A 22,215-nucleotide genomic window follows, 5' to 3' on the forward strand; every position below is an offset into this window, starting at 1 on the left:
TGTTTGAAAGTTCTGTGATGACTCTTATTTTGACATGTTGCCTGTTCAGTCGCCATCTTGTGTGATTGTGTCTGGCTTCAGGCGCGCGCACTGAAACTCAATCCGATATAAACTGACGGTGAGATCTAATTAAACACATTCTTCTCGTAATTAAGATGAAATACAATCAGTGATTTTATTAAACTATACTTAACTGAGAGATTCAATTAAACGCTTCATTGTTTAATGATTAAAGCGCTGTAAATTAGAAGTGTCGTGCACTTCCGCTTAACAGTTTCAAACAGTAAATTAAATTAAAACTTTTTACATCTTTATTTATATGAGAGAGATTGGTCCTCTCTATATCTGAAATGAGTGCAAAAGGGAAAACTTGATAAAATACTAATAAATATAAATTGTTTTAGGCATATTAGTAATTGACACATAACATGTCCATGAATTCACTATTTCAGATTCAAGCGCTTAAAGGAAGTTTATCTCTATTTTTAATCGCATTTTGCCTTCAATGTTTAATTTTTATCGTGGTGTGACAAATTAATTTTTATAGTATAACATTTGTATTATTTTACATGATTTTTCTGTCACACTGTTGAAACTGCTGGGAATTTAATGTCAAGTACACAAATGTAAACACATTTATTCACATATAAACACATTTATTCACATATAAACACTTGTATTCACTTATAAACACATTTATTCACATCTAAACACATTTATTCACTTATAAACACTTTTATTCACATATAAACACATTCACATATAAACACTTGTATTCACTTATAAACACTTTTATTCACATCTAAACAAATTTATTCACATATAAACACATTTATTCACATATAAACACTTTTATTCACATCATATAAACACATTTATTCACATATAAACACTTTTATTCACATCATATAAACACATTTATTCACATATTAACACATTTATTCACATCATATAAACACATTTATTCACATATAAACACATTTATTCACATATAAACACTTTTATTCACATCATATAAACACATTTATTCACATATAAACACATTTATTCACATATAAACAAATTTATTCACATATAAACACATTTATTCACATATAAACAAATTTATTCACATATAAACACATTTATTCACATATAAACACTTTTATTCACATCATATAAACACATTTATTCACATATACACACTTTTATTCACATCATATAAACACATTTATTCACATATAAACACATTTATTCACATATAAACACTTTTATTCACATCATATAAACACATTTCTTCACATATACACACTTTTATTCACATCATATAAACACATTTATTCACATATAAACACATTTATTCATATATAAACACTTTTATTCACATCATATAAACATTTATTCACATATAAACTTTTATTCACATATAAACACATTTATTCACATATAAACACTTTTATTCACATCATATAAACACATTTCTTCACATATACACACTTTTATTCACATCATATAAACACATTTATTCACATATAAACACATTTATTCACATATAAACACTTTTATTCACATCATATAAACACATTTATTCATATATAAACACTTTTATTCACATCATATAAACATTTATTCACATATAAACTTTTATTCACATATAAACACATTTATTCACATATAAACACTTTTATTCACATCATATAAACATTTATTCACATATAAACTCTTTTATTCACATATAAACACATTTATTCACATCATATATACATTTATTCACATATAAACTCTTTTATTCACATATAAACACATTTATTCATATATAAACACTTTTATTCACATATAAACACATTTATTCACATATAAACACATTTATTCACATATAAACACATGTATTCATATATAAACACTTTTATTCACATCATATAAACATGTATTCACATATAAACACATGTATTCACATATAAACACTTTTATTCACATATAAACACATTTATTCACATCATATAAACACATTTATTCATATATAAACACATTTATTCACATATAAACACTTTTATTCACATCATATAAACACATTTATTCATATATAAACACTTTTATTCACATCATATAAACACATTTATTCATATATAAACACATTTATTCACATATAAACACATTTATTCACATATAAACACATGTATTCATATATAAACACTTTTATTCACATCATATAAACATGTATTCACATCATATAAACACATTTATTCATATATAAACACTTTTATTCACATCATATAAACACATTTATTCATATATAAACACATTTATTCACATATAAACACTTTTATTCACATATAAACACATTTATTCACATCTAAACACATGTATTCATATATAAACACTTTTATTCACATCATATAAACATTTATTCACATATAAACTCTTTTATTCACATATAAACACATTTATTCATATATAAACACTTTTATTCACATATAAACTCTTTTATTCACATCTAAACACATTTATTCACATATAAACACATTTATTCACATCTAAACACATTTATTCACATATAAACACTTTTATTCACATATAAACTCTTTTATTCACATCTAAACACATTTATTCACATATAAACACTTTTATTCACATATAAACTCTTTTATTCACATCTAAACACTTTTATTCACATCATATAAACACATTTATTCACATATAAACACATTTATTCACATATAAACTCTTTTATTCACATATAAACACTTTTATTCACATATAAACTCTTTTATTCACATATAAACACATTTATTCACATATAAACACTTTTATTCACATATAAACACATTTATTCACATCATATAAACACATTTATTCACATCATATAAACACATTTATTCACATATAAACACTTTTATTCACATATAAACACATTTATTCACATATAAACACATGTATTCATATATAAACACTTTTATTCACATCATATAAACATGTATTCACATCATATAAACACATTTATTCATATATAAACACTTTTATTCACATCATATAAACACATTTATTCACATATAAACATATTTATTCACATATAAACACATTTATTCACATATAAACACTTTTATTCACATCATATAAACACATTTATTCACATATAAACACATTTATTCACATCATATAAACACATTTATTCACATATAAACTCTTTTATTCACATATAAACACATTTATTCACATCATATAAACACATTTACTCACATATAAACACTTTTATTCACATATAAACACATTTATTCACATATAAACACTTTTATTCACATATAAACACATTTATTCACATATAAACACATTTATTCACATATAAACTCTTTTATTCACATATAAACACATTTATTCACATATAAACACATGTATTCATATATAAACAATTTATTCACATCATATAAACATGTATTCACATATAAACACATTTATTCACATATAAACACATTTATTCACATAAACACTTTTATTCACATATAAACACATTTATTCACATATAAACACATGTATTCATATATAAACACTTTTATTCACATCATATAAACATGTATTCACATATAAACACATTTATTCACATATAAACACATTTATTCACATAAACACTTTTATTCACATATAAACACATTTATTCACATATAAACACATTTATTCACACATTTATTCACATATAAACACTTTTATTCACATCATATAAACACATTTATTCACATATAAACACATTTATTCACATCATATAAACACATTTATTCACATATAAACACATTTATTCACATATAAACACTTTTATTCACATCATATAAACACATTTATTCACATATAAACACATTTATTCACATCATATAAACACATTTATTCACATATAAACACATTTATTCACATATAAACACATTTATTCACATATAAACACATTTATTCATATATAAACACATTTATTCACATCATATAAACACATTTCTTCACATATACACACTTTTATTCACATCATATAAACACATTTATTCACATATAAACACATTTATTCACATATAAACACTTTTATTCACATCATATAAACACATTTCTTCACATATACACACTTTTATTCACATCATATAAACACATTTATTCACATATAAACACATTTATTCATATATAAACACTTTTATTCACATCATATAAACATTTATTCACATATAAACTTTTATTCACATATAAACACATTTATTCACATATAAACACTTTTATTCACATCATATAAACACATTTCTTCACATATACACACTTTTATTCACATCATATAAACACATTTATTCACATATAAACACATTTATTCACATATAAACACTTTTATTCACATCATATAAACACATTTCTTCACATATACACACTTTTATTCACATCATATAAACACATTTATTCACATATAAACACATTTATTCATATATAAACACTTTTATTCACATCATATAAACATTTATTCACATATAAACTTTTATTCACATATAAACACATTTATTCACATATAAACACTTTTATTCACATCATATAAACACATTTCTTCACATATACACACTTTTATTCACATCATATAAACACATTTATTCACATATAAACACATTTATTCACATATAAACACTTTTATTCACATCATATAAACACATTTATTCACATATAAACACTTTTATTCACATCATATAAACACATTTATTCACATATAAACACATTTATTCACATATAAACACTTTTATTCACATCATATAAACACATTTATTCATATATAAACACTTTTATTCACATCATATAAACATTTATTCACATATAAACTTTTATTCACATATAAACACATTTATTCACATATAAACACATTTATTCACATCATATAAACATTTATTCACATATAAACTCTTTTATTCACATATAAACACATTTATTCACATCATATATACATTTATTCACATATAAACTCTTTTATTCACATATAAACACATTTATTCATATATAAACACTTTTATTCACATATAAACACATTTATTCACATATAAACACATTTATTCACATATAAACACATGTATTCATATATAAACACTTTTATTCACATCATATAAACATGTATTCACATATAAACACATGTATTCACATATAAACACTTTTATTCACATATAAACACATTTATTCACATCATATAAACACATTTATTCATATATAAACACATTTATTCACATATAAACACTTTTATTCACATCATATAAACACATTTATTCATATATAAACACTTTTATTCACATCATATAAACACATTTATTCATATATAAACACATTTATTCACATATAAACACTTTTATTCACATCATATAAACACATTTATTCATATATAAACACTTTTATTCACATCATATAAACACATTTATTCACATATAAACACATGTATTCATATATAAACACTTTTATTCACATCATATAAACATGTATTCACATCATATAAACACATTTATTCATATATAAACACTTTTATTCACATCATATAAACACATTTATTCATATATAAACACATTTATTCACATATAAACACTTTTATTCACATATAAACACATTTATTCACATCTAAACACATGTATTCATATATAAACACTTTTATTCACATCATATAAACATTTATTCACATATAAACTCTTTTATTCACATATAAACACATTTATTCATATATAAACACTTTTATTCACATATAAACTACTTTTATTCACATCTAAACACATTTATTCACATATAAACACTTTTATTCACATATAAACTCTTTTATTCACATCTAAACACATTTATTCACATATAAACACTTTTATTCACATATAAACTCTTTTATTCACATCTAAACACTTTTATTCACATCATATAAACACATTTATTCACATATAAACACATTTATTCACATCTAAACACATTTATTCACATATAAACTCTTTTATTCACATATAAACACTTTTATTCACATATAAACACATTTATTCACATATAAACACTTTTATTCACATATAAACACATTTATTCACATCATATAAACACATTTATTCACATCATATAAACACATTTATTCACATATAAACACTTTTATTCACATATAAACACATTTATTCACATATAAACTCTTTTATTCACATATAAACACATTTATTCACATATAAACACATGTATTCATATATAAACACTTTTATTCACATCATATAAACATGTATTCACATCATATAAACACATTTATTCATATATAAACACTTTTATTCACATCATATAAACACATTTATTCACATATAAACACATTTATTCACATATAAACACATTTATTCACATATAAACTCTTTTATTCACATCATATAAACACATTTATTCACATATAAACACATTTATTCACATATAAACACTTTTATTCACATCATATAAACACATTTATTCACATATAAACACATTTATTCACATCATATAAACACATTTATTCACATATAAACTCTTTTATTCACATATAAACACATTTATTCACATCATATAAACACATTTATTCACATATAAACACTTTTATTCACATATAAACACATTTATTCACATATAAACACTTTTATTCACATATAAACACATTTATTCACATCATATAAACACATTTATTCACATATAAACACATTTATTCACATATAAACACATGTATTCATATATAAACACTTTTATTCACATCATATAAACATGTATTCACATATAAACACATTTATTCACATATAAACACTTTTATTCACATATAAACACATTTATTCACATCATATAAACACATTTATTCATATATAAACACATTTATTCACATATAAACACTTTTATTCACATCATATAAACACATTTATTCATATATAAACACTTTTATTCACATCATATAAACACATTTATTCATATATAAACACATTTATTCACATATAAACACATTTATTCACATATAAACACATGTATTCATATATAAACACTTTTATTCACATCATATAAACATGTATTCACATCATATAAACACATTTATTCATATATAAACACTTTTATTCTCATCATATAAACACATTTATTCATATATAAACACATTTATTCACATATAAACACTTTTATTCACATATAAACACATTTATTCACATCTAAACACATGTATTCATATATAAACACTTTTATTCACATCATATAAACATTTATTCACATATAAACTCTTTTATTCACATATAAACACATTTATTCATATATAAACACTTTTATTCACATATAAACTCTTTTATTCACATCTAAACACATTTATTCACATATAAACACTTTTATTCACATATAAACTCTTTTATTCACATCTAAACACATTTATTCACATATAAACACTTTTATTCACATATAAACTCTTTTATTCACATCTAAACACTTTTATTCACATCATATAAACACATTTATTCACATATAAACACATTTATTCACATATAAACACATTTATTCACATATAAACTCTTTTATTCACATATAAACTCTTTTATTCACATATAAACACATTTATTCACATATAAACACTTTTATTCACATATAAACACATTTATTCACATCATATAAACACATTTATTCACATCATATAAACACATTTATTCACATATAAACACTTTTATTCACATATAAACACATTTATTCACATATAAACTCTTTTATTCACATATAAACACATTTATTCACATATAAACACATGTATTCATATATAAACACTTTTATTCACATCATATAAACATGTATTCACATCATATAAACACATTTATTCATATATAAACACTTTTATTCACATCATATAAACACATTTATTCACATATAAACACATTTATTCACATATAAACACATTTATTCACATATAAACACTTTTATTCACATCATATAAACACATTTATTCACATATAAACACATTTATTCACATCATATAAACACATTTATTCACATATAAACTCTTTTATTCACATATAAACACATTTATTCACATCATATAAACACATTTATTCACATATAAACACTTTTATTCACATATAAACACATTTATTCACATATAAACACTTTTATTCACATATAAACACATTTATTCACATATAAACACATTTATTCACATATAAACTCTTATTCACATATAAACACATTTATTCACATATAAACACATTTATTCACATATAAACACATTTATTCACATATAAACTCTTATTCACATATAAACACATTTATTCACATATAAACACATGTATTCATATATAAACACTTTTATTCACATCATATAAACATGTATTCACATATAAACACATTTATTCACATATAAACACATTTATTCACATAAACACTTTTATTCACATATAAACACATTTATTCACATATAAACACATTTATTCACACATTTATTCACATATAAACACTTTTATTCACATCATATAAACACATTTATTCACATATTAACACATTTATTCACATCATATAAACACATTTATTCACATATAAACACATTTATTCACATATAAACACTTTTATTCACATCATATAAACACATTTATTCACATATAAGCACATTTATTCACATATAAACAAATTTATTCACATATAAACACATTTATTCACATATAAACAAATTTATTCACATATAAACACATTTATTCACATATAAACACTTTTATTCACATCATATAAACACATTTATTCACATATACACACTTTTATTCACATCATATAAACACATTTATTCACATATAAACACATTTATTCACATATAAAAACACATTTATTCACATATACACACTTTTATTCACATCATATAAACACATTTATTCACATATAAACACATGTATTCATATATAAACACTTTTATTCACATCATATAAACATTTATTCACATATGAACTTTTATTCACATATAAACACATTTATTCACATATAAACACTTTTATTCACATCATATAAACACATTTCTTCACATATACACACTTTATTCACATCATATAAACACATTTATTCATATATAAACACATTTATTCACATATAAACACTTTTATTCACATCATATAAACACATTTATTCATATATAAACACTTTTATTCACATCATATAAACATTTATTCACATATAAACTTTTATTCACATATAAACACATTTATTCACATATAAACACATTTATTCACATCATATAAACACTTATTCACATATACACTCTTTTATTCACATATAAACACATTTATTCACATCATATATACATTTATTCACATATACACTCTTTTATTCACATATAAACACATTTATTCATATATAAACACTTTTATTCACATATAAACACATTTATTCACATATAAACACATTTATTCACATATAAACACATGTATTCATATATAAACACTTTTATTCACATCATATAAACATGTATTCACATATAAACACATGTATTCACATATAAACACTTTTATTCACATATAAACACATTTATTCACATCATATAAACACATTTATTCATATATAAACACATTTATTCACATATAAACACTTTTATTCACATCATATAAACACATTTATTCATATATAAACACTTTTATTCACATCATATAAACACATTTATTCATATATAAACACATTTATTCACATATAAACACTTTTATTCACATCATATAAACACATTTATTCATATATAAACACTTTTATTCACATCATATAAACACATTTATTCACATATAAACACATGTATTCATATATAAACACTTTTATTCACATCATATAAACATGTATTCACATCATATAAACACATTTATTCACATCATATAAACACATTTATTCATATATAAACACTTTTATTCACATCATATAAACACATTTATTCATATATAAACACATTTATTCACATATAAACACTTTTATTCACATATAAACACATTTATTCACATCTAAACACATGTATTCATATATAAACACTTTTATTCACATCATATAAACACATTTATTCACATATAAACTCTTTTATTCACATATAAACACATTTATTCATATATAAACACTTTTATTCACATATAAACTCTTTTATTCACATCTAAACACATTTATTCACATATAAACACATTTATTCACATCTAAACACATTTATTCACATATAAACACTTTTATTCACATATAAACTCTTTTATTCACATCTAAACACATTTATTCACATATAAACTCTTTTATTCACATCTAAACACTTTTATTCACATCATATAAACACATTTATTCACATATAAACACTTTTATTCACATATAAACACATTTATTCACATCTAAACACATTTATTCACATATAAACTCTTTTATTCACATATAAACACTTTTATTCACATATAAACTCTTTTATTCACATATAAACACATTTATTCACATATAAACACTTTTATTCACATATAAACACATTTATTCACATCATATAAACACATTTATTCACATCATATAAACACATTTATTCACATATAAACACTTTTATTCACATATAAACACATTTATTCACATATAAACTCTTTTATTCACATATAAACACATTTATTCACATATAAACACATGTATTCATATATAAACACTTTTATTCACATCATATAAACATGTATTCACATCATATAAACACATTTATTCATATATAAACACTTTTATTCACATCATATAAACACATTTATTCACATATAAACACATTTATTCACATATAAACACTTTTATTCACATCATATAAACACATTTATTCACATATAAACTCTTTTATTCACATATAAACACATTTATTCACATCATATAAACACATTTATTCACATATAAACACTTTTATTCACATATAAACACATTTATTCACATATAAACACATTTATTCACATCATATAAACACATTTATTCACATATAAACTCTTTTATTCACATATAAACACATTTATTCACATCATATAAACACATTTATTCACATATAAACACTTTTATTCACATATAAACACATTTATTCACATATAAACACTTTTATTCACATATAAACACATTTATTCACATATAAACACATTTATTCACATATAAACTCTTTTATTCACATATAAACACATTTATTCACATATAAACACATGTATTCATATATAAACAATTTATTCACATCATATAAACATGTATTCACATATAAACACATTTATTCACATATAAACACATTTATTCACATAAACACTTTTATTCACATATAAACACATTTATTCACATATAAACACATGTATTCATATATAAACACTTTTATTCACATCATATAAACATGTATTCACATATAAACACATTTATTCACATATAAACACATTTATTCACATAAACACTTTTATTCACATATAAACACATTTATTCACATATAAACACATTTATTCACATAAACACATTTATTCACATAAACACTTTTATTCACATATAAACACTTTTATTCACATCATATAAACACATTTATTCACATCATATAAACACATTTATTCACATATAAACACATTTATTCACATCATATAAACACATTTATTCACATATAAACACATTTATTCACATATAAACACATTTATTCACATAAACACATTTATTCACATAAACACTTTTATTCACATATAAACACTTTTATTCACATCATATAAACACATTTATTCACATATAAACACTTTATTCACATAAACACATTTATTCACATATAAACACATTTATTCACATATAAACACATTTATTCACATCATATAACACATTTATTCACATATAACACTTTTATTCACATATAAACACATTTATTCACATATAAACACATGTATTCACATATAAACACATGTATTCACATATAAACACATTTATTCACATATAAACACATTTATTCACATAAACACATTTATTCACATAAACACTTTTATTCACATATAAACACTTTTATTCACATCATATAAACACATTTATTCACATCATATAAACACATTTATTCACATCATATAAACACATTTATTCACATATAAACACTTTTATTCACATATAAACACATTTATTCACATCATATAAACACATTTATTCACATATAAACACATTTATTCACATAAACACTTTTATTCACATCATATAAACATGTATTCACATCATATAAACACATTTATTCACATATAAACACTTTTATTCACATATAAACACATTTATTCACATCTAAACACATGTATTCATATATAAACACTTTTATTCACATCATATAAACACATTTATTCACATATAAACTCTTTTATTCACATATAAACACATTTATTCATATATAAACACTTTTATTCACATATAAACTCTTTTATTCACATATAAACACATTTATTCACATCTAAACACATTTATTCACATATAAACACTTTTATTCACATATAAACTCTTTTATTCACATCTAAACACATTTATTCACATATAAACTCTTTTATTCACATCTAAACACTTTTATTCACATCATATAAACACATTTATTCACATATAAACACATTTATTCACATCTAAACACATTTATTCACATATAAACTCTTTTATTCACATATAAACACTTTTATTCACATATAAACTCTTTTATTCACATATAAACACATTTATTCACATATAAACACTTTTATTCACATATAAACACATTTATTCACATCATATAAACACATTTATTCACATCATATAAACACATTTATTCACATATAAACACTTTTATTCACATATAAACACATTTATTCACATATAAACTCTTTTATTCACATATAAACACATTTATTCACATATAAACACATGTATTCATATATAAACACTTTTATTCACATCATATAAACATGTATTCACATCATATAAACACATTTATTCATATATAAACACTTTTATTCACATCATATAAACACATTTATTCACATATAAACACATTTATTCACATATAAACACTTTTATTCACATCATATAAACACATTTATTCACATATAAACTCTTTTATTCACATATAAACACATTTATTCACATCATATAAACACATTTATTCACATATAAACACTTTTATTCACATATAAACACATTTATTCACATATAAACACATTTATTCACATCATATAAACACATTTATTCACATATAAACTCTTTTATTCACATATAAACACATTTATTCACATCATATAAACACATTTATTCACATATAAACACTTTTATTCACATATAAACACATTTATTCACATATAAACACTTTTATTCACATATAAACACATTTATTCACATATAAACACATTTATTCACATATAAACTCTTTTATTCACATATAAACACATTTATTCACATATAAACACATGTATTCATATATAAACAATTTATTCACATCATATAAACATGTATTCACATATAAACACATTTATTCACATATAAACACATTTATTCACATAAACACTTTTATTCACATATAAACACATTTATTCACATATAAACACGTATTCATATATAAACACTTTTATTCACATCATATAAACATGTATTCACATATAAACACATTTATTCACATATAAACACATTTATTCACATAAACACTTTTATTCACATATAAACACATTTATTCACATATAAACACATTTATTCACACATTTATTCACATATAAACATATTTATTCACATAAACACTTTTATTCACATATAAACACTTTTATTCACATCATATAAACACATTTATTCACATCATATAAACACATTTATTCACATCATATAAACACATTTATTCACATATAAACACATTTATTCACATCATATAAACACATTTATTCACATATAAACACTTTTATTCACATATAAACACATTTATTCACATCATATAAACACATTTATTCACATATAAACACATTTATTCATATATAAACACTTTTATTCACATTTAAACACATTTCCATGTAAATGATGACGTTTACATACACAGATAAACATGTTTAAACAGTAAATATTGTGTCTTGTCACTAATAACTTAAGATGTCAAACTGTTTCATGACATTTATGGTTTATTGACAAATAAGATTTTTTGAGGTGATAAAAATGATAAATCTTTAAAAATATATATATAGTTTAAAACACACGTGTCAAGTTTGTAGAAATGTAGTCTTTGTGTCTAATTTGATTTCAGAAATGTTTTAAAAACATTTCTAGCATTTTCTACGAAAACTGATTTATTTACTTTATAAATATGATGTGGTGTAACCGTCACGTTAAAGGTATTAAAACACTTTCCTTGCTCCTTAAATTCAACTTACACAACTTAATCATTTATTTCAAAATAGTTTTCAAACACACTTTTCAAGATATAAATATATATTTCTTGTAATATGAAGTTTTTTCAGGGTTACACCACATGACCTGAACAAAAAGAGACTTCAGATATTTGTTCTGTTTTATGGTTTTGTCAACAGAAAAAACTAAATTTTGGCTTTGGTACATGTTGATTATACCACATGACTTTGTTTTAGTGGACTTTTGTTTTTAAATATTAATATTATTAATAGTAATATTTTTTACTGTCTCTGGACAGAAATATGAAGCCCCAGAAAAAATATTAAAATGACTTTAAACTCAGAAATTGAAAACATGTTCATCATGGCAGATGGTGTAATCAATTTTATATGAATTGTGTTTTTTAATGGATTTTCTAATAATTTAATAATTAATGTCATTCTGCTGTATTCTGTGTTTATATTCATTTATTCTGACAGTATAAGGGACTTTAACATTCAGTGTGTGTGTTTTATTATGAATCATGTGTGTGTTTGTGTTCAGTGATGGCGGCCATCCGTAAGAAACTGGTGATCGTTGGTGACGGCGCGTGCGGGAAAACGTGTCTGCTCATCGTCTTCAGTAAAGATCAGTTTCCGGAGGTTTACGTGCCCACCGTTTTTGAGAACTACGTGGCCGACATTGAAGTGGACGGGAAACAGGTAACGAATCGAGATGAACTGAACACATGATCATTAATAGCTGCTTTTCCAGCTGGTCAGCTGGGGCCAGTAGCCTCGGACCTCGAGCCACAAGACCAAAATCGATTTGTGTTCCCACCATCGGGCCAATAGCTCCGCAGCATTGCCCTAAAACCCGCCCTTAACGCGCCACCCTGGTGCCAGCGTCACACACCCCGCCCATTTCACAAGCAAGAGGGAAACTCAAGCTGAAGCATCAGAGGAGATTCGCTAGCCATCTAAATAAACATGGACCTGAACCTGTACTGTTGAGCGCTGAATGCACAACCTGGCAAGTTCAGTAACAATATACTTGATCACGTCTTCGTTTGGCAGCAGTGTTAATCTCATCAACGAAATCACTGACGAAGGGTGTGTGTGTGTGTGTTATTTTGTCAACATTAACATATACGAGACAAAAAAGATGCATCATAATGATATTTAAACAATTTTATTAAAGCATACCGTTGACGAAAGTATGACATGAAAAATAATATTACTGCAAGATATTAACAGTGCAAGACAAAAGAATAAGCATCTAGTGAAATAACTGTTTATAAAAGAATATATTAGATATGGAATTATCTGATCTAATAATCCAGTATGTTGGGGATTTCCCCGTTTGAGCAGCGCGAGTTGAACACACCGAACACCGACAAAATGAACTGCTTTATAAACGGGTTAATTACCTCACTCAGATGTATCCTGTTTATACATGATATTAATCACTATCCACAACATATACAGTGCATTCTGAAAGTATTCAGACCCCTTCATTTTTTTTACAATTTGTTATGTTGCAGCCTTATGCTAAAATGCTTTAAATTATTCTTTTTTTTTCCATATCAGTCTACATTCCATACCCCATAATGACAAAGCAATAACCAGATTTTTGATAACTTTGCAAATTTATTAGAAAGGAAAAATTGAAATATCACATTGACATAAGTATTCAGACCCTTAACTCAGTACTTAGTTGAAGCACCTTTGGGAGCGATTACAGTCTCAAGTCTTTTTGGGTATGATGCGACAAGCTTTGCACACCTGGATTTGGGGATTTTCTGCCATTCTTCTCTGCAGATCCTCTTAAGCTCTGTCAGGCTGAATGGGGACCGTCAGTGGGCAGTCATTTTCAGGTCTCTCCAGAGATGTTCGATTGGGTTCATGTTCAGGCTCTGGCTGGGCCACTCAAGGACATTCACAGAGTTCCCTCTAAGCCACTCTTGCATTGTCTTGGCTGTGTGCTCAGGGTCATTGTCCTTTTTGAAGGTGAACCTTCGGCCCAGTCTGAGGTCCTGAGTGTTCTGGACCAGGTTTTCATTAAGGATATCTCTGTATTTTGCTGTGTTCAGCTTTCCTTCAACCCTGACCAGTCCCCCAGACCCTGCCGCTGAAAAACACCCCCACAGCATGATGCTGCCACCACCATGCTTCACCGTTGGGATGGTATTGCGCAGGTGATGAGCGGTGCCTGGTTTCCTCCAGACATAACGCTTAGAATTGAGGCCAAACAGTTTAATCCTCATTTCATCAGACCAGAGAATCTTGTTTCTCACAGTCTGAGAGTCCTTTAGGTGTTTTTTATGTGTCTTGCACTGAGGAGAGGCTTCTGTCTGGCCACTCTGCCATAAAGCCCAGATCGGTGGAGACACAAGCAAAATGTAATATCACATGCAATGTAATATCCTAAACTGGCTAAACACAGAAAATTAACAACAATCTCTAAAGCATGAATAATTCAGAATACAGCAGACTAAAGAGTAGTTAATACGTCAGTAAATTCATTCTATGCTTTTTATTTCATATCAAACGAAACTAGAGACTCTCCTCTTTACACCCAAACAGGTTTCAATGAAAAAACTTAGAGGTTTCTTACCAGAGACTGTTTTGTTGGTGCTGTGCCCGTAGGAGCGCTTCATGAAAATTGACATCATGTTTTTGTGTCATGTGACTCTGTATGGCAGAAATTTAACCCTTAAATGACAGTCTAGAGTCTTGTGAACAGTGTTCAGTTTGTTTTTATTCATTTAAAATACAACTTCCACACATGTGGACTTTCACATGAAATATGAAAAATGTAACATTAGTTTGGTCTTACAGTCTGACACGTTTTTGTCATTTTGCGCATTATTATCAAATAAAAGATATTTTAGTTGACTAAATATTGTGTGGCATTTGTGTGTGTGTGTGTGTGTGTGTGTGTGTGTGTGTGTGTGTGTGTGTGTTCATTTGTGTGTGTGTGTGTTTATTTTTATGTGTATGTTAATTTGTGTGTGTGTGTGTGTGTTAATTTGTGTGTGTGTGTGTGTGTTTATTCGTGTGTGTGTGTGTGTGTGTGTATTTGTGTGTGTGTGTGTGTATTTGTGTGTGTGTGTGTGTGTATTTGTGTGTGTGTGTTCATTTGTGTGTGTGTGTGTTTATTTTTGTGTGTATGTTAATTTGTGTGTGTGTGTGTGTGTGTGTGTGTTAATTTGTGTGTGTGTGTGTGTGTGTGTGTGTTAATTTGTGTGTGTGTGTGTGTGTGTGTGTTTATTTGTGTGTGTGTGTTAATTTGTGTGTGTTTCAGGTTGAGTTGGCGTTGTGGGATACGGCGGGTCAGGAGGATTACGATCGCTTGCGGCCGCTCTCTTATCCCGATACTGACGTGATTCTCATGTGTTTCTCCATCGACAGTCCCGACAGTCTCGGTGAGTTTCCACGTCTCTTCTGCGCTCACACAGATCTCACAACTGCTCACTGATCTGAGCTTTGACCCTCTGTCATCCGCAGAGAACATTCCAGAGAAATGGACCCCAGAGGTGAAACATTTCTGTCCGAATGTTCCCATAATCCTGGTGGGTAACAAGAAGGACCTGCGGAACGATGAACACACTCGCCGTGAACTCTTTAAGATGAAGCAGGTGTGTGTGGACATCAAAACAGTAACTATATAACAGTATAGAAATAAGTCAAAGTAAATTCAGGAACATTTTAGAAATGTGACCAAAACTAATGAGGATTATTGATATTGGTGTAATTAATAAAAAAATAGCATGTCTATTTAATTTATACCTTGAATGATTTTTTATTGACAGAACAGCAAACAGCTGAAAATCATTTGTAATATTTTATAGTGATTATAGACAACGTTTGAGCACTAATGCCCAATGTTGCATTTATACTTCATTTTCAGTCAGTAAAAATGTTGGTCAAAAAAGTTTTTTCCGCTCAAACTGTTGTTGCGATACTGTATAGCTGTTGTTTTGTGTCGTTTTTACCCATTTTTAATTACTTTAAACACTCTGATAGTGAATAATGTTTCCTCACACTGAAGCGCTGTGTGTTATAACTGTGTTATTACTGTCTCCCGCAGGAGCCCGTGAAACCGGAGGAGGGCCGCGACATGGCCAACAGAATCTGTGCTTTTGGATACATGGAGTGTTCTGCGAAAACGAAAGATGGTGTGAGGGAGGTTTTCGAGATGGCCACCAGGGCGGCGCTGCAGGCCAGACGGGGCAAGAAGAGCAATAAATGTGTTGTGCTGTAAACGGACTGAACTCACCCTCAACTTGTATTTTATTTCTTTTAACTGAATTCAGTTCATCTAGTGAGTTTGTGTCAGTATTTAAATAATTCTGTTTATGAGTGAACTCATCATATTCAGCGTCGCTGCAGATATGCCACAACACACGGACGAGACTTGAAATTCATGTTTTTGTCTTTCAAAGCAAACAGGATTTGGTATCTTTGTGTATTAAAACCTTTATAAGAATCTTGTGCTGATTTGAGTTTCTCTTCAGTGTTTTTAATTGAATCCAGATGAAGAACTGGACAATAAGGATTTGAATGTTAAAAATAACAGATAATGTAGAGCTGTTTACAATGTTTTTAATGTCCAAAATAGCTGATTTGACATTCATAGTTCTGTTTTTTAATTGCCTTTTGGCTTCAAGATAACCGATTAAAAAATAAAGCAATGATGAGTGATGAGGAAATTCACTCTGTGATCAAAATTCAACATTTAATTCATCATAATTCATTTTTTCACAAACCTTTATTTGAAATTAAATTTGGATACAGCGTGATTTTTGACATTGATCAAATGTGTCTAACCCTGAAAACGTGTATTACATGTAAATCATCAACAGAAGAAGCATCTGAGCTGATTAAAGCGGTGAAATACATTGAGAAAATAAAACAAATGTAGTTTTTATGAAAGAGACATGTTCTGCTCCTGTTTTACTGCATAATCAAAAGAAACAAATCAATTATATTTTGCATGTTGAAAATGAAGCCTGTTTCAAGGACCATTATAATTTTCATGAATTTTTAATAGCACGTTTTACCCTCAAATTCTCATTACTACAACACAAAAAACAAAATTGTATTTTAACTATTTATACATTATAGTAGTTCTCACTTGGTACTGCCTTTCATTTTCACTTGTTTTCAAAATCTTTGCAGATCTTTTTTTACAGTAATGTTTTAGGAAATTATCACTGAAAATAATGTGTTATAATAAAGATAAAATGTCCAGACACATTACAGTAATGAGAATTGGGGGGTTAAGTGTCCTTAAAATAATTGCACAATGCAAAAAATCATAATGGTCCTAAATTTAGACTATTCAAAATATAATTTCATGTACTGTATATATAGATATTGTTTTGTATTGAGGTTAAACATGACCTGGATATTTTGATGTTACCAGGTGTGTATATGATGGGTGTGCTCAGACTGACACCCAGAAACATGAGCATCCACGTCTTCATAACGTTTAGCTTATTTCTTTAGCAAACACTTCCTGCACACACAGATTGATATGTGTGATAATGACATGATCAGATCAAGCAGTCACATGTTCACTCTCTCACCTATGCTGTCAACTCACCCATATACCAGATCTCCAGTGAATCACCTGAATGAGTCCTGAAGGGCATCAGTTTATCACTATGCTGCTTCGCCACAATACTCACCTACAACAAAAGCACATTAATACTAGTTCTAATGCTAATTCTACACTCTCTTTCTTCTAACTTCATAAAATCATTTACATTCAGATCAATATTTCATGTCCATTTATTTGACAAGCAGCCATGTAATAAGTGGCAAATGATGAAAGACACATTTATGAACCAGAAAGAAACTATAACTTGTTTAGAAAATGAGAGATCTGATTGGTCTGTTCTTACCTTGTGAGCAGGACCAGGACAGAGTCCATCACCACTGAGGCCAGTGTACGCAAATTGCACACGCACATCTCCAACCTAAACACACAACAATGACAATAATAACCATGTCAACAACAGTGTTACACAATCAGTGTTCACATGTGTTATATTTTGAGTGCGTGCGTGTTCACCTCTGGCCTTCGCAGGTTTGCGGTGTGGTAAATATAATCATCACGTACAGTGAGGAATGTGTTTGCGTCAGGAAATCCTTTAAGACTCAGTGTGGAAATCACTAATCTGCTCGATCAGTCCGTTAGACAGGAAGAGCTTCCCCATCCAAACATCAGGAGCTGCGATGGTCATGCTCTCCACTGCCATCGCACTGTCAAACAAAACAAAACAAACATCAACCAACATAGCACTGATCAAACAAAACAAAAACATCAACCATCATCACACTGCTCGAACAAAACAATCAACTGTCATTGCACCTTTAAACTAAACAAAAAATCAGCCCGTCGCACTGTCACTACAAACATAAACCACCATAGGACTGTTCGAACAAAACAAAACAATCATCTGTCATCACATTGTCAAAACAAACACTCAACTGTCATCACACTGTTAAAAAAAAACTAAACATGCAACAACCACCATTGCACTGTTTAAACAAAACAAAAACTTCAACTATCATCAAACTGCTCAAACAAAACAATCAACTGTCATCGCACTGTTAAACTAAACATAAACATCAGCCACTGTTGCACTGTAAAACAAACATAAACCACCATGGCACTGTTCGAGCAAAACAAAATCATCTGTCATCACATTGTCAAAACAAACAATCAACTATCATCGCACTGTTCAAACAAAAACTAAACAAACAACAACCACCATCGCACTGTTCAAACAAAAACTAAACAAACAACAACCACAATCGCACTGTTTAAACAAAACAGAACAAAACAATCAACTGTCATTGCACTGTCAAACTAAACAAACAACAGCCACCATTGCACTGTTCAAACAAAACAAAAACCTCAACCATCATCACACTGCTCAAACAAAACAAAACAATCAACTGTCATCGCACATTTAAACTAAACAGAACCATCAGCCCCATCGCACTGTCGAAACAAACATAAACCACTATGGCACTGTTTGAACAAAACAAAACTATTATGTCATCACATTGTCAAAACAAACAATCAACTGTCATCACACTGTTCAAACAAAAACTAAACAAACAACGTCAACCACCATCACACTGTTTAAACAAAACAAAAATTTCAACTATCACCACACTGCTCAAACAAAACAAAAACTTTAACCATCATCACACTGCTCAAACAAAACAAACAATCAACTGTCATCACACCTTTAAACTAAACAAAAATATCAGCCCCTATCGCACTGTCAAAGCAAACATAAACCACCATGGCACTGTTTGAACAAAACAAAACAATTATCTGTCATCACACTGTCAAAACAAACAATCAACTGTCATCGCACTGTTCAAACAAAAACGAAACAAACATAAACAACCACCATTGCACTGTTCAAACAAAACAAAAATTTCATCACACTGCTGGGGGCCTATGTAGCTCAGCGCGTAAAGATGCTGACTACCACCCCTGGAGTCGCGAGTTCTAATCCAGGGCATGCTGAGTGACTCCAGTCAGGTCTCCTAAACAACCAAACTGGCCCAGTTGCTAGGGAGGCTAGAGTTACATGGGGTAACCTCCTCCTGGTCGCTATAATGTGGTTCACTCTTGGTGGGAGCGTGGATGCTGCAGAGAATAGTGTGAAGCCTCCACACGCGCTATGTTTCTGCGGTAACGCACTTAACAAGCCACGTGATAAGATGCAAGGATTGACAGTCTCAGACCTGGAGGCAACTGAGATTCGTCCTCCGCCACCCGGATTGTGGTGAGTCACTACGCCACGACGAGGACTTAGAGCAAATTGGGAATTGGTCATTCAACAAAACAAAAACATCAACCCCTACAGCACTGTTAAACAAAACAAAAACATCAGCCCCTATCGCACTGTTCCACAAAACAAAAACATCAGCCCCTATTGCACTGTTAAACAAAACAAAAACATCATCC

General features: G+C 27.3%; 1 protein-coding gene and 1 long non-coding RNA gene across 3 annotated transcripts; one reads left to right on the forward strand and one right to left on the reverse strand.

Annotated features, from left to right (window-relative positions):
- The first annotated feature begins 35 nt into the window (after positions 1-35).
- LOC127438341 (transforming protein RhoA-like) lies at positions 36-19,151 on the forward strand. Of its 2 annotated transcripts, XM_051693867.1 has the most exons (5): positions 36-118; positions 14,779-14,936; positions 17,521-17,641; positions 17,724-17,854; positions 18,307-19,151. In XM_051693867.1, exons 2-5 carry the CDS (start codon positions 14,781-14,783, stop codon positions 18,478-18,480), a joined length of 582 nt encoding a protein of 193 aa, XP_051549827.1. In that variant the 5' UTR covers positions 36-118; positions 14,779-14,780; the 3' UTR covers positions 18,481-19,151. The 2 variants fall into 2 exon arrangements, with proteins under 2 accessions (XP_051549827.1, XP_051549828.1); XM_051693868.1 differs by lacking the exon at positions 14,779-14,936 and having other exon boundaries at positions 63-118.
- Positions 19,152-19,264: 113 nt separating this feature from the next.
- LOC127438342 (uncharacterized) lies at positions 19,265-22,138 on the reverse strand. Its single transcript, XR_007896724.1, has 4 exons — positions 20,296-22,138; positions 20,126-20,200; positions 19,825-19,909; positions 19,265-19,737 (listed from the first exon to the last, which is right to left on the reverse strand). It is a non-coding gene; the product is annotated as an uncharacterized LOC127438342 (long non-coding RNA).
- Positions 22,139-22,215: the final 77 nt, after the last annotated feature.

Source organism: Myxocyprinus asiaticus, chromosome 49 (genome assembly GCF_019703515.2).
Source record: "Myxocyprinus asiaticus isolate MX2 ecotype Aquarium Trade chromosome 49, UBuf_Myxa_2, whole genome shotgun sequence".
Lineage (NCBI taxonomy): Eukaryota > Metazoa > Chordata > Actinopteri > Cypriniformes > Catostomidae > Myxocyprinus > Myxocyprinus asiaticus.

What these genes read in the sequence shown, in the direction of transcription:
- LOC127438341 (XM_051693867.1), top strand. Translation starts at nt 14,781, where the DNA reads ATGGCGGCCATCCGTAAGAAACTGGTGATCGTTGGTGACGGCGCGTGC. An exon ending in CGACAGTCCCGACAGTCTCG is followed by an intron (nt 17,642 to 17,723) that starts GTGAGTTTCCAC and finishes TGTCATCCGCAG; the next exon opens with AGAACATTCCAGAGAAATGG. An exon ending in AACTCTTTAAGATGAAGCAG is followed by an intron (nt 17,855 to 18,306) that starts GTGTGTGTGGAC and finishes TGTCTCCCGCAG; the next exon opens with GAGCCCGTGAAACCGGAGGA.